At 41.4% G+C, this 14,668-nt stretch overlaps 2 protein-coding genes across 6 annotated transcripts; one reads left to right on the top strand and one right to left on the bottom strand.

Moving 5' to 3' along the window:
* Positions 1–3,527: 3,527 nt before the first annotated feature.
* LOC6560142 (lipase 3) lies at positions 3,528–9,176 on the top strand. 4 transcript variants are annotated; one of them, XM_001985719.2, is made up of 4 exons: positions 3,528–4,663; positions 5,122–5,280; positions 8,505–8,589; positions 8,734–9,176. In XM_001985719.2, the coding sequence occupies exons 1-4, from the start codon at positions 4,022–4,024 to the stop codon at positions 9,042–9,044; spliced, it is 1,197 nt and encodes a 398-aa protein (XP_001985755.2). In that variant the 5' UTR covers positions 3,528–4,021; the 3' UTR covers positions 9,045–9,176. The 4 variants fall into 4 exon arrangements, with proteins under 4 accessions (XP_001985755.2, XP_032590028.1, XP_032590029.1 ...); XM_032734137.1 differs by lacking the exons at positions 8,505–8,589; positions 8,734–9,176 and adding an exon at positions 6,967–7,833 and having other exon boundaries at positions 3,989–4,663; XM_032734138.1 differs by lacking the exons at positions 8,505–8,589; positions 8,734–9,176 and adding an exon at positions 6,760–6,846 and having other exon boundaries at positions 3,989–4,663.
* A 642-nt stretch (positions 9,177–9,818) lies between these two features.
* LOC6561022 (ubiquitin-protein ligase E3C) lies at positions 9,819–14,389 on the bottom strand. 2 transcript variants are annotated; one of them, XM_001985718.2, is made up of 8 exons: positions 13,683–14,389; positions 12,891–13,623; positions 12,404–12,821; positions 12,216–12,337; positions 11,376–12,107; positions 11,167–11,311; positions 10,407–11,106; positions 9,819–10,331 (listed from the first exon to the last, which is right to left on the bottom strand). In XM_001985718.2, exons 1-8 carry the CDS (start codon positions 14,016–14,018, stop codon positions 10,164–10,166), a joined length of 3,354 nt encoding a protein of 1,117 aa, XP_001985754.1. In that variant the 5' UTR covers positions 14,019–14,389; the 3' UTR covers positions 9,819–10,163. The 2 variants fall into 2 exon arrangements, with proteins under 2 accessions (XP_001985754.1, XP_032590026.1); XM_032734135.1 differs by having other exon boundaries at positions 11,376–12,104; positions 13,683–14,388.
* Between the last annotated feature and the right edge of the window lie 279 nt (positions 14,390–14,668).

Genomic DNA, 14,668 nt, shown 5'->3' with positions numbered 1-14,668 from the left:
TATGCACTCTTCCGATTTGTGCGATCATTCAACTTTTGAAGAGGGACTATTCGGCATTTTAATGAGATTGTCAAGGGACTTAAACATATATAAACTTGACTTAATGTCGTTCGATTCTACTACTTATATAAATGTTTACCTTTATCTAAATATGATTAAAAAAAATCTGAAAACAAAACAAAAAATAGATAAAAATCCATAAATAATAAAAGTAATAAAACTATCGCAAAGATAAATAACAATCCAGAAAAGAGAGTATTTCATTTTCCACATAACTCAAACCACGATTTGCATTTGTTCTGCTTATTTTGGTCTTTTGTGCTCTACACTTTTCCGAGAAACGCAAAACCTCAGCTCCGATTGCACTTGCTATTGTTTTTGTTGTTGCAGTTGTTGTTGGTTTTGGCATATTACAAAAGCATTTTTTAACACAACACAACAAAGCCAAGCAAAACCTATGACATAAGGAGAAGACAGGTGGAAAAGGTGGGAAAGGTGGGGGAAATGGAGGGCTTGTCAGTGTCGTGCAGAATGAATGTCTGGCAAAAAGTGTCGTTAAACAAAAATTCGGTTGCAGTTTTCTTTCTCAGCTCTGTTGATACTCGTACTCTTTATTCTTCTGGCATTTGTTTTTGATGTTGCTGCACCCCATCCCCCACCCCACCCTTCTCATCTTTTATGGTGTGCGACAAAACGCCACATTTGCGTTCAATGAGCATGAGATAATGTCATCATCAACGTCGTCATCAACTCAATCCCCCCCCAACCCACTTGCCATTCTCCCTTTTCGCCCAGAAGCAACTGCATCATCCTTTCGACCGTATCTTTTGTCTCTGTTTTGCGTCAGTATTTCATTCTGTCTGTTTGTCTGTCAGTCTGTCTGTCTGTCTGTCTATCAGTCTGTCTGTCTGTCTGGGGGCAGGTGCAACGTTTGTCGTTGTCTGGCAATTTTGCTTGAGGAATCGCATTCAATTTAATGAGCACTGCAATTTTAATTAAGTCGTTCTATATGCAAAGTCTAAATAAATGGATGAGAACAGATAAATGGATGCACAGTCTAGATAAGTATCATAATAGTTGGTCATCTAATTAAAATAGATAACCCAACAATAACAAGCTATCAACTGGGGTGAAGAGTTAGCTTATTAATTAAGTAGATATTATCTATTTAGCTATGTGCATAAGCATATAATACAATATAAGATAATAATAACTCAGCTTATTGCTTGGATTATTTACTTAAAGTTTAAACAACTTTTTATCATTACATATGAGAATCTAAATAATGTTTTATAATCTTGCCTGTGTTTCCTATTAAAGCGTAATTGGTGTTCGTTCACAAGTCCTCATCTTATTTCTTGGTAATTAATTGTAAATGGGTACAGGGTACATCCCGGAAGATTGTCTTTTAAATGTTTCTGTGTATGTTGGTAAAGTTAAAAATATTACAAATAATGCACTTACCAGCAGCAGCAGCAGCATCTTTGTCTTAATTCCTTCTTTCTTTCATTATTCACTTACACAAACACAAAACAGAAGTTATAAAAAAAAGCTAACAAGTTGGGCAACAACAGCTATTCATAATTGGCAGCAACAATCCATTAATTTTACTTTAATATACACTCCAATTTATTTAACACATAGCAAATATAAACACAATTAACACATTACATTTTTAGAGTGGATCGCAATGAGCCAAAAGCTGCAACAACAAATATAAATTAGAAGAGATAGCTGATACTCTCTCTAGAGATATTTTTGAGGTATTTTGGAGTCATTTATTTAAAATCTGCATATGCATTATTATATATTATTTGGATAAGCATTTAATTGTTTTTGCTTTGCGCTGCTAAGTTTTGCGCAACTTGGTTGCGGTTTTCTTTGTATTCGATTTTCACAATACCCTGTCTATCCATTATTGATGAGTGCAGTGTATTAAAATGCAAATTGATTGTGATTCATTTTATTTTAAATCATTTAGTAAACATCTAATAATTATTTCATTTACTATTATATTATTTAAATTCCACTCAATGATTTTTAATTGGTTTATTTTCGAATCAAAAATAATAATTAAAATGAAAATAATAATAGTAAATGCTATTGCTAGTTAATTGACTAGCTGCATTTTCAATCATAAACATTATTATACAAATAGAAATCGAGTGACTCTGGAAACATTCGATTTTCATCAAAATTTCATAACTGATGGCTGATGGATGATGATGATGTTCCTAACAAATTAACTGGCAGCGAGTCAGCGCTCAAAGAGGCCCAGAATGCAATTCCAAAATGACCAACCTCAACTTGTTGATGACGTCAATGGAGAGCCATCCAAACCAACTAAATTTGATGAGAGAGCCCAACGCATTGCTGCCAGCTGCCTGACCGCACTGAGCTTTCGCCGGTGACTGTGCCTCGCCCCTCCTGCAGAACATCTCTCTCTCACTTCCTCTCTCTCTCTCTCTCTCGCTCTCTCTCTGTCTCTCTAGCAAACTCTCATATTGGCGCTGCTATGTAATAATTTCACACGCCCTATCGCGGTCATTTTAATTAGCACGATTGCATTTTCAACACGTAGACGCAATTCAAATTGTAAATCACATAGGCCGTTAAACATGTGCAGTCTCAACTGACACAACAACAACAACAACAACACACAACACACTCACACACACATATGTATGTACTATATGCCAGATGTGAAGCTAGAGTTTCAACCACACAAAATTTTGCAGTAAATTAATATTGGTAATTAGGGCGACAAGGCCGCATCACCATCGTTTTTGGCCACCTCGTTTGAGGCGCGTCTGACCCACGGATCCACCAACGTGGAGAGTTGTTTATGTTGAACCATTCGTTTGACTCTGCAATTAACACGTCGGCCGTGTTTGGCATAAATCTAACAAGTTGGCCATTACAAAAGTTAGATAAACATGCTACTATATTTTGAATTGCCAGCCAGCAGACAACTCGGATACACTTAACACCATTTAACTACATTTCTTGTAAATTGCGTTACCAAATTAACATTATTATGGATCATTATTGCTCTGGCTCCGACTTGAAAATCATATTAATATTATACTCAAAGAGATTGGTCAATCTTTGCAGCTGATCAATAGTGATTAGATTTCGATAATTGCTTCAACTCTAAATTAATACTTCATTCACAATTAGCATAGGGATTCTTTCCCGATATTCATGCTGAAATTCTATTCTGAGAAACACGTTACAAACTTGACGACGAAATTCCAATACTCTCCAGAAGGGTAAAAGGGTAATATATGAAATATATTAGTTCCTGCTACAAGCTGTAATACATTGTTAAGGCCTATTCAATTGATCAATGGAAGCTATAACAAAACACACAAAGCTCAATGTTTGTTTATTTATGGTGGCATTAGCGATGGCCCTGTATGTAAGTCTGTGTGCGATTAGCTCTCTCTCTCTCCCTCCCATTTTAACTGTTTACATTACGTATACGCCGCATTTAATAAAACCTGTAAACAGCTCACGATTGGGCCACAGTCGAAGCTCGAACGTCGCGTTTAATGCGCGGAACACGTCTTAAATACTTCTGGGTGAATTTTTTTTTTTGTAAATTATCAATTATTTTCTTGGTGAGCTTAAATTGAACGTTAGATAGTCATCTTGGAGATGGAGTGAATTAAGCATCGAAATCGTTTAAATAATTAATGGAATAATCTTAAATATAATAATAATAAAAATTGAAAATGAAATGTAAATAATACTACAAAATATGTTGACATCAATGAAATTAATAAATAAAAACAAATTGTGTGTAAAAACTATAATTTAAAATATATATATTTTTGGTTGACAAGTATTATGTGAATAAATAAACAAAAATTGTGCGAGTGGAAGTTTTTTTAAACTTAGTTCAGCTAACCAAAAATAAATAAAAGTAAAATGAGAGTAATATTGAAAATTAAGTACGTTGACAAGAATAATATCAATAAATAGAGAAAAGTAAATACATTTTGAATGGTGCCACAAAATGTGTGTTTGCTTATTGTATGTACTTACTGCAATCGGACTCCAGCTGCTTAGTTGCCAGAATACGTTCGCTTTGGATGCGATATGCGAGAAAGTGCAACACAATCGAGCCGAGTGTGAAGTGCATCATGTGGAAACTGTCGATGGTTATCAGCTGACAATGCAACGCATTCCGCCGCCCCGTAACTACAGTTGCCCCAGCCAGCTGCCTTTTCTGCTGATGCATGGACTCATCGGTTCGGCGGGTGATTTTGTGGCAGCTGGCCGCGCAGGCGCGTTGGCATTTCAGTTGCATGCGCGCTGCTTCGATGTGTGGCTGCCCAATGCGAGGGGCACAACACAATCGCGGCGACATCGCACTTTGTCGGCCAGTCAGGCGAAATTTTGGCATTTCAGCTGGCACGAGATTGGCGTCTACGATCTGCCAGCCCTTGTGGAGCATGTGCTGCGTGTGACGGGTCATCAGCGCCTCCACTATGTGGGCCACTCACAGGGCACCACGGTGCTGCTTGTCCTCCTCTCGCAGCAGCCCGCTTTCAATGCGAGATTCGCCAGCGTTGCTCTACTCGCACCCATTGCGTATTTGCAACATTTGAGCAGCCCTCCACTGCGTTTACTCGCCAGCGATACAGGCGTCGTCACGGTGCGTATACTTAATGCTGCAAATAGCACTTACTCTGATATTAAACTCGGATTCCAAAAGTGAAGGAGTATATTTATTATTTGTCTGTCTGTCTGTTGAAATCGATCAACCAACATATATATTTTCCACTTTTTAAATCTCATATTTTGACAAGGTACAAAATATGTATAAAGTATTTAAGTAAAAATGTTTCGATTTAATTCTCATGCTCTCTAAGCGCAGGTAAATCGACAAACATTTATGTAGTTGATAGTTCGATAGTTGAAATCGGTAAACCTAAATAGTTTCCACTATTTAAGACCATACAACATTTCACACAGATTAAATCAAATGAACAGCTACAATACTGAAAGTTTGATTACCAGTAAACTCTTTTATCAGATCAGTTAACTTTGGGATCAGAGTATAATCGATTCAAATCGATTGTAACATTTGTAATCCATTGTCATTTCTTGCAGGAGCTGCTGAATCAACTGGGTCTGCACGAGCTACTGCCATCGACCACACTGACCCAGGCGGGTGGTCAGCTGCTGTGCAGCGCCGCTCTGCCCACCTCCGTTCTCTGCACTCTGCTCACATCGCTCTATGTGGGCTTCAGCGAGTATCCGCTGGATCGTGTGAGTACTACGATTATATATGCAGCCATAATTTAGCCAACAAAGCGTCCTTAAAGTTGCGTTGTATGGAAAAGTTTTTATTACACTCAGGAGTGTGCCACACTCACCCACACACACACACACGACAAACAGACACATACACGCACACAGAAAACACATTCAAGTGCCGGGTTTAGTTTTAGTAATAAAAGTTATTTGAATTTAAATGCGTAAACGAGCTGCCTGCCCAGCATCCTGCCAGTTGTGCCAACTATTGTAGCACGTTTGTTTTCGCACTTATTTGCAAAAGTTGCTTAGTTTGCTCATAAAGTTTGTCACATTTGGGATTTTGAGCACATTTTAATTGATTTAAACCAATTGACAGACTGCAACTCTCATAATTTGAATCATTTGTGTTAGTCAAACGCATGCCACACTTATATCTAGCATTGTCTTGGTCACGCCGTAAGAGCATTTTATATTCGTTGACATTCGAGAGGGATTTTTTTTGCTGTAATGTGCACCAAAAGGTGCGCTAAACTTTTGCCTCGCCCTGCCGTTGGTTGTTGGCCCTAGCAGCGCCAGCTGCCTGGTCACGAACCCCGCTCCTCCATCCCCCACCCCTACACACACCCCTGGCCCGAGCTCTCCAACGGTTAACTATACAGCACACATTACGTATACGCCACGTTGCCTTAAACACTTTTTGTTTTTTTGCGCACACGGCACATTTAAATTTTGTTTTGCCATGAAATATGGCAAATAAATCGCGCTCATGTTATTTTAGCCAAACTTTATGGCTTATCTGTGCATCGTTGTTGGGCGCGTGCTCAAAAGGCTTAACCGCTTCACAAAGCGAACGAGATGCTCGTCCCGAAGAGGTTGGCGCCAAGTGCTTGTTAGTTATTAGGCTAAGGGTCCTGGCAATTGGCTTTGGCCAACAATAAAAAAAAGAAAAAATAAAAAAAACACGAAATAGCTAACTGTAAGCTGTAAGACATCATGTGTGTGTGTGTGTGTGTATGTGGCAAGAGCAGCTGTGGCAGTTGTTTTTATTTTATAGCTGGCCCGAAAGAGGTGCAAAAGTTTGACAGGCAATAGATAGTTTCCGAATATCTTTTGTAGTGCGGCCAAAAAACTTTGGTTTATACCTCAACTCGCTCTGATGGCAGGCAGTGTAAAATTGAGTTATTCAACATTGGGCCAAGTGAATGAATTGCTGTCAGCTCGAGCGAAATATGAATTTCTTTACGAACTTTTGCTTTAACAACACTCTTTGCATTGTTTTCGAAAATATTTTGCATAGCACATAAAGTTTTATTGGTTAACGCAAGAGGGAGTTAAAAAAAAAAATAGGTAAAATTTGAAAAGAAATTCGAAAAATAATTGGAGTTTTAATTCAGAAAGAAAAAAAGTTATAGGAAACGATATTATTAGTCTAGTATAATAACGGAACGAAATACCGTACAAAATTTGAAACCAATCCATAAATTCCAACAGAAATTTTACACTTTATGTGCCGGAACAGGAAACGGAACTGTGATGCAGCTTGACACCCTTTTTATAGTTTAAACTATTCAATCAAGTTTTAGCTGTTATTTTCATATAATTTAACGCTCTAAAATATTCTAGAAAGCAGCATTCAAAATTCTCAATTGAACTCTGCCCGTACAATAAACTAAGAAATAAGAAAGAAAAATCTCTCAGCTCAAATTTAAAGTCGAGTCACCAGAGCGCCAGCCACGGAGCAAAGTGCAATCGCGTGTCGTATCTCTGGGATCGTCATGGCTCCCATAAAAAATGTCAACAAACAAGCAGCCAAACAAACAGCAAGTAGACGACGACAACTGAGGCAGGTCCCGACTCTGTTCAGGCACCAAAATTGCTAAGCAAATAGCACCAGGCGATGACTTACCTACAGCAGCAATGGGCGGGGGAGGGGCCTAAGGAGGGGCAGTATATTGCCACTGTGACAACTGCCAAACATGCCCCACCACAACCCCCACCCCCTCCTGTCTCCTTGCCCATACTTGCTGCCCGCGCAAATAAATATTTGTGCATATTTAGCTGAGAGCTCTATCCCCACTGCGCCCCATCTCTTAAGTTTACGCCACATAAAGTTCAACACACTGTGCAACTGCAATGCGTGAAGCATGATTTGTGGCAACCAGCAACACCAACAACAACAACAACACTCCCACTAAAAATGAAACAAATACCACACATTGAAGAAGTCTAGTAAAGCAAACAAGCTGCCGGCTGTGAAGCGATATACAAAACTATTTGCCACAACTTGCAGCAATTGAAAAGAAGCCAGAAAAATAAAAATGAAAAAAACGGAGAAGCGGAGAAAAAGAATGAAATGAAATGAAATGCAGCGGACAACCGGAAAATCAAATAAGCATCAAAACAAAACCAAACATGTCGCCGCAGGACGTGAGACACACCCAACACCAATCTGAGGAACCGTCAAAACAATCCAACAAGAAAAAAGAGAGATTTTCAGTCGATGCCAGTTGCTTAAGTGCCACATTTAATGACACATTTAATTATTCAGGAATATTGAGAACATACATTAAAAATATTAATAATAATACGAAATCTGGCAGTATTTCAAAAATGCTTATTTTTAAATGTATTATTAAATCAGCTTAAAAAACTATTAGCTTTCTACACAAAAAGTATATATATATTATCATTTTTATCCATTCTTTCTTGTTTCGAATGCATTCTCGTTTCAGCAGTACACAAATAAATACCAAAGCAAGCAAAGAATTGAAAAATAATCTGCCGATTTAATTCAATTTAACTTTCGATTAGCTGTCGACAGTTTCTACTTCTTGCTGGATTATACTATTAATTTTGCACTTGCAGCAAGTTGGTTGCAATCTTTTAAAATGCTTTAAAGCCCTAATCAGTCCAATCATTTCAAAAGCAGAAGAAGAACAACATTAACAATGAGTCGCTAAGTCAATTCAGGTCAGGGAGGGGGCGAAACAGGACCTTCAGGCTTCACATGTGTCACAGGTCGTGTGTGTTAGTGTGTGTGTGTGTGTTTGTATTGTACCTGCAAACACTTCCGTGTGCTTTGTGTCATTCTGAAACGGAAATAGCAGCTTTTCAAACACACACAAAGATCTGACAGTCAGTTTTGGAGGCGGGTTTGGGGGGCTGGTCGTAAATTTGAATGCTTTTGGCCATTGGCTTTTGGGCCTCATCAATTGAAAATTTTTGCAATATTGCAGAGCATATTGCCACGGATTCTGGAGACGACACCGGCGGGCATCTCCCGTGGCCAACTGCTGCACTTTGGTCAGCTCATCAACAGCGGTAAGACAATGCACAACTCATGTACAACTGACAGGATCTGCTGCCTGTCGAAACTGTCAGCTGCAGCTCTATGCTCTCTCTCTCTTTCTCTATCTCTCCCTCTCTCTCTCTTTCTCTATCTATTCATCTCTCTCGCTCTGTCAGGTAAATTCCAGCAGTTTGACTATCGCTCGGCCAGGTTAAACTCCAAGCACTACGGGCAGCCAACACCTCCTGCCTATCAATTGCAGAATGTGCGCCTGAATCTGATGCTTTTCCATGGCAATCGGGATGCGTTGTCCACCCGCAAGGATGTGCTGCGTCTTGTCCGCGAGTTGAAAAACAGTCGCATTAAGCTCTATCAGGTGCAAGGATACAATCACATTGACTTCCTCTATGCAACAACAGCGCCGCACATTATCTACGAGCGCATCATAGAACAGGCCACCGAATATAGCCAATTAAATCACAAATAATTTATAGAATTTATCAAGCTATTAAAAAATGGTTTAAGTATTAGAATAAAAAAGTTTTTCCTTGTAATTATAAAAGGCTAATGCTGTTCGATTAACTTTAAAGAATATAATAGATAAAGTTACAAAATTGAACTTGAAATTTCAATTTAATTCATTTTGTGAGAGGGGAAAAAGTTTCGTCATTTCTGTGCAAGAACCTATACATTAAATTCTGAGGACTAAAGCCTCATTGAATAAGACCTTAACAGACCATTTATTATTTGTGGCAACACACTAAATAATTCCCACTTTTATCTTAAAATATTGTGATTTATATAACTTCACTATTAATTCAATTATAAACATTTGTTTTGGAAGCAGAAAAAAAAGATTTATGCTCAGATGTATGAACATATGAATTATTTTACATATAAGATTCAATATTTATACGTAAGATTCAACTGCTTTTCCCATAAAAAAAAGAAGGAAGTTAAATACAGTTTTGTAATCAAATACAAATTCAACTAACAGTCGTCGTTAAATCAAGTCAAGGACACTGGACAGCAGCAGGACTCCGGCACCTAGTGTTCAACTCTTGTGTGCATTTGCATGCACTTCCGCATGCTTTGTGTTGCAACGAAACGGAAATAGCACAGTGTACAGACACACACAGAAACACACACACACACACATTCACACACATGAATAACCTGGCACCCAAATGGGCTATAAATTTAAAGGGATTTCGCACTTTTGACGCTTAAAGATTTGTACACAAAATACAGTTTGGTTTGTTTTGTTGTTTTTTTTACATTTATATTGTGTAATACGAAAGAAAACACAAGAAATTAACTAAAAAAGAAAAACCTGGAAAAACATATCTCATAAGCTTCCATACATTTACATTAGACAATTAATTAGTACGTTAATCATAATGTACAACTCTAAATGAAGTGGAATTGGTGCTTGACCAGCTGCTGCTGCTGTTGCTGCTGCTGCTGGATTAGGCGAACTCCGATCGGTGTCGGTGTGTGGCCTTATTGCATTCGATATGTGTGTGTGTGTGTTAGTATGTATGTATGTATGTGTATGTGTATGTGTGTGTGTGTGTGTAGATTGTGAGGGTGAGCGGTATACATTTTAACTAAGTTCGAAACCCACACCAGACTGTATGGCATATAGCAACTTTTCGCGCATCTGCTCAATGGTATTGAAGGGCGGCAGCTTCAACAGATTCGTGCAGGTGCTGGCCGTTGGCAGGCGCTCCATGTCGCCAGCGTTCTGTATGAAGAACGGCGGATCCAAGTCCTACAAATACATATATATATACATAATTATTATACAATGTGTTACTATTTTACTAATTTATGCCTTGCGGCCCACCTTAAATCCGAGCAGCGGTGGACGCGAGCAGCTGGTGACAAATTTGAGCAGCTGGCGTCGTTGTAGATCATTAAAACCCTCCACAGCCGCCCAGAAGGCAACGATTGAGGGATGCTCGGGTGTATATTCGCCGCCATATTTGCAGTGCTTCTTCAAATCCTCCAGATCGATGGGTATTTCAGCGCCAGAAATGAGTATCTGCAGCTCCTTGTTGCTGAACATGTAAAGCCACTCGATGGGCAGCACATTGGACAGTCCCTTGCGGAAGGCTTTGCAGTGTCGTTTGATCTGCACATTTAGCTTATAGTTGGCTATCAGTTGCAGATACTCGATGCGATTCGAATTGGTGACCGGCGTGCTCTGGCCCTGTGGCTTCAGTTCCACCACCTGTGTCTGTCCCAGCGAGCTGCTGGCGACCGTAAAATCCAAATTCAATTCACTCACATCGCCCGTATAGTCCTTGAGATACAACAGATTTCGATATAGCTCTGGATCGAGTGAGGCCAATTGATGGATATCCACATCGGAATATTTGCCGGCCAATTTGGTTAGGAAGAACTCGGCCAACGGCAGCTCGACCAACAGATTCTCATAAATTGCTTTGCCCAAAATGCGACCAATGAAATAGTAATGCTTCTCAAAGTCGCCAAACAAATCGGCAACATTGGGATTGGGATACAATTTGTTGTCCGTTGTCACCCTGCACGAAAAATTAGAGATTAGTAAGAGATTAGTAGTCTAAAATGCTTGGCACATTTACATAAAGAAGCCACGATTGGGATCAAAGGCGGTTTTAATGAGCTCCGATAGAAATTCGCGAAAAACACCGCCACCATCAATGCCCGCCTCATCCAATCCCAGCGAGGAGACAAACTGTATGCGAAACTTTAAACGCAAGTCCGGCTCTGTAAATCCAAAAACAAATTAATAAAACAATCACAAACATTTTTATACAGCAGCTGTACACACCATTCTCGGGACGTAGCTTGTCGTAGGCATCCTCGTAGAGATGCGAACGGCGCACCGTTATCATAATGGAGGGGCCCTGGAGAAAGGCCTGCAGATGTCCCTGCACACGCATCTTGTTGGCCGCGACCAGGCCCTGAAGTATGCTCACACGCTTATTGAATGCGACCACAAAGGGTATTTCGCGTAGGATGGTAATGGATCGCTTCTGTTTCGTTGACATGGGCGGCCCGTTCTCGAAATCCTCGCGCGTAAAGTCTCGTATAGGCTGAAATGGTCGTATGCCACGCAAGCGACTGCTGTGTGTCAAGGGCAGATCCGTTGGCCTATCGAGCGGCAAATCCAAGCGGGAGACTGTCCAATGTGCCTCCGGACAGAAGCCCAGACGCAGATCACGAGTATGTATCTGATTGAGCACGAATACCACAACATTTAACAGATTGGCCCAGATTTGCTTCTGATGACGCAGCTTCTTGTCATCCGCATCCGTATGGCCGAGCACACTGCGAAACGCCAGCTCAACGAGGCCGAGACTTATGTCCTTCAACGTCTTGGACATTTGCACAATTTCCGCAATAGAGAATGGCATCAGACGCACATGTTGCAGGGCTGGCGTCACCAGCAGCTTATTCTCCACGAACTCCACATCGTGCAGCGTGGGCAAGAGGCGTCCAAAGAGCATGCAAAACGTGGCCAACAAAGGTATAGTACGATCCACGCCCTGCTGCTTGGCTGCTGAAAGCAATTGGAATTGAGAGTGAACAAGAGTGTGAAAATGGCTACTCAACATAAGAATCTAATGCCATGAGCACTATTTCATTTAAGCTGCGTTTTTATACTCACGCACAACACCCTTGGAGATAAGTGTGAGCGGCGCTGAGAAGCCGAGCTGCGTGGACTCGGCGGCCAGCTTGAACCAAACGGCGCGTATGAACTTTGGCGTAAAGGCCAATGTGTAAAGCAGTCTAGATGGACAAAGATTAAATTGGCATTAGAATCGTTTTGGAGACACATATAATATGGAGACGCACTTATATTCGTAAACCGCATGCTTATTGTATATCATCAGATTGTGACAGATCTCGCAGAGCGCATAGATAACCTGACTGTGCTCAATGTGCGGCTCAATTTGCTGCACAATGAAATCCACGCGCTGCGTTTCGTTTAGTATGGCTATCGATTCCAGCAGACAATTGCGCTCCTTGGCGCTCAGTTCGGCTGTGGTGCGACAGGACTGCTCCATATCATAGTCCAGTTGGCGTGTCGTTGGCTGATCCTCGTCCTCCTCATCGGACTCATCCGTATCGTCCTCATCATCGGAGTCTGTGTGGCGGTGATGCGGTGTTGCATGCGTGCGCAGCGTTGACTTTGGCAGCTGCAAAATATTAGGCATCATTTGGGCAATAACGCGCACATAGACAATCAGCAGTTGGCTCTGCTCCAATGTGGCTGCCAGCAGGGAGAGTGTGCAATAGATTAGACAGATATGTATATGATATACTACTCTGTGCTACTCACCCAGTTGCCGGCGATCGAGCACCATCAGTGAGTTGAGCAGAAATGAGCTGAAGAGCTCACGAGACTGTGGCTTGGACTGCTTCACATCGATGGACTGAGTGACGCCATAGAACATTGAGTTGCGCTCGCCATCATCTATGGCAGCAGAGTCAGCAGCGCTCGTCGCCGTGCTCAGCTCAAGCAGACTGTGCAGCGAGTGCATCAGCAGAGAGAAGGGAAACTCAGCACTCTCTGCCAGACAGGGAAGCACAAAGTAGCGCATTGGCTCTGTATGCGGCATGGCCAAGATGTCGCTAATAAACTTGCGACAGAAGAGTTGGGAATGCTCGCCGCCAGGCAGACGTCGTGCCACCGTCAACGGACGCAGCAGCAGCTGCAGCAGTGCATCGACAAACGGACTAGGCGCCACCAGTGTCTCACCGTCCAGCGGCGGGCACTTCTCGTCGAGCAGCTGGCGCAAGCGTACAAAATAATTGCGTTGAATTAGGAAATTGAACACACTAGCCAGATACTTGTACAGCAACGTCTCATCCTCCACGTAACGCTCCACGGCGGCGACCGTGGTGAATGTCTCCAGCATGCGCAGCGGTATGGCCTGAGCACAGTGCGGCAGCGTCAACTGAACCAGGCACGCATCCAGCAGCTTGCAGACGCGCAGCAGCCAAACGGAATCGTGCGCTGAATGCTGCAGCAGCCGAACAGGATTGCGCAGGATCTGCTGACAGATTTCAATCTAAAAAAAAGACATTAATTAGTATTTATATATGCATATATATTGTAGCTGCTGCCCACCAGTCGCTCGCTGTCCTTTTGCACACGAATGCTGTAGAAGAAGCTCAGGCGGCGCAGCAGGAAGCACAAGCTCTCATCCTCGGTGACGCGATCCCGATGCGCATGCAGATACGCATCGAAGGCTTCGCGTTCGGCGCGCTTGCGTCGCTGGCGATGGATGAAGGAGCGGGCATAGGATTGCAGGACAACAGCACCGTTCGCCTTCTGTCGCAGATCGTTGCGCTTTTGGCGCTCCAAGGCCGCTTTCCGTATGGCCGTGTCTCGGTCGCAGGTCTGCGAGGCGCCACCCAGACTTTGCACCGGACGGCGCCGATACTCGCCATCGAAGCCAAACATGACGCTGCAGTTGCTGCTGCTGCTGCTATTACTGTTATTGTTGTAATATCCACCAGCTGATCAATCGCTCTCAGCTCAACACATAATTCGTATGTTTGCCTGATGGGGAAATTGTCACTGCCTCCGTGCAACAACTAACAGCAGCTGTTCGTGTGTGTGTATGTGTTGCTTGCTTAAATTTCAACTTGCAATACACTCTTTTCACTTGACTATGTTAATTTTTCGGGCTGCGTATAGAAAAACAAAAAAAAAACACTGCTAATACGAATGATTTGTATATTTTCACTGTGTTGCACAAAAGCACTAATTAATGGCAAACGTGCCAGCTGTTCAGTCGCTGTCCAGCACTTCACAGTACGGCAGTGTTGGTAAATATCAACGAGTCAGTTGAACAGCACAGCGCACGTTATATTTGATTGTTAATTGCATTTTGTTGTTTTTTTTATTTACTCAATTTGATTTTATTACTTTTCTAAATATTTTCTCACATTTTGAGCGATAAGTCGCAATGTGTGTACATTTTGCCAGACTATGAATTATATTTTCAGAGTGAACAAGAAATAACAATAATAATCAATAAAAAATATGGTTTAATGCATGTCACCATTATTAGCGATTCTAATTTGGTTTCTTGTTTATGATTTTTTGAA

The sequence above is a fragment of the Drosophila grimshawi genome, unplaced genomic scaffold (genome assembly GCF_018153295.1).
Source record: "Drosophila grimshawi isolate 15287-2541.00 unplaced genomic scaffold, ASM1815329v1 contig_1367, whole genome shotgun sequence".
Taxonomy (NCBI): Eukaryota; Metazoa; Arthropoda; class Insecta; order Diptera; family Drosophilidae; genus Drosophila; species Drosophila grimshawi.
The sequence above is the reverse complement of the archived record's forward strand: the minus strand, read 5'-3'. Positions and strand labels throughout refer to the sequence as shown.

Excerpts from the sequence above, each read along its gene's own strand:
- LOC6560142 (XM_001985719.2), top strand. The coding sequence starts at position 4,022 with ATGTGTGTTTGCTTATTGTATGTACTTACTGCAATCGGACTCCAGCTG. Across the intron at positions 5,281-8,504 it reads GCGAGTATCCGCTGGATCGT|AGCATATTGCCACGGATTCT; the intron begins GTGAGTACTACG and ends GCAATATTGCAG. Across the intron at positions 8,590-8,733 it reads TGGTCAGCTCATCAACAGCG|GTAAATTCCAGCAGTTTGAC; the intron begins GTAAGACAATGC and ends TCGCTCTGTCAG.
- LOC6561022 (XM_001985718.2), bottom strand. The coding sequence starts at position 14,018 with ATGTTTGGCTTCGATGGCGAGTATCGGCGCCGTCCGGTGCAAAGTCTG. Across the intron at positions 13,624-13,682 it reads AAAAGGACAGCGAGCGACTG|ATTGAAATCTGTCAGCAGAT; the intron begins GTGGGCAGCAGC and ends TCTTTTTTTTAG. Across the intron at positions 11,312-11,375 it reads CAAGCTACGTCCCGAGAATG|AGCCGGACTTGCGTTTAAAG; the intron begins GTGTGTACAGCT and ends TTGGATTTACAG.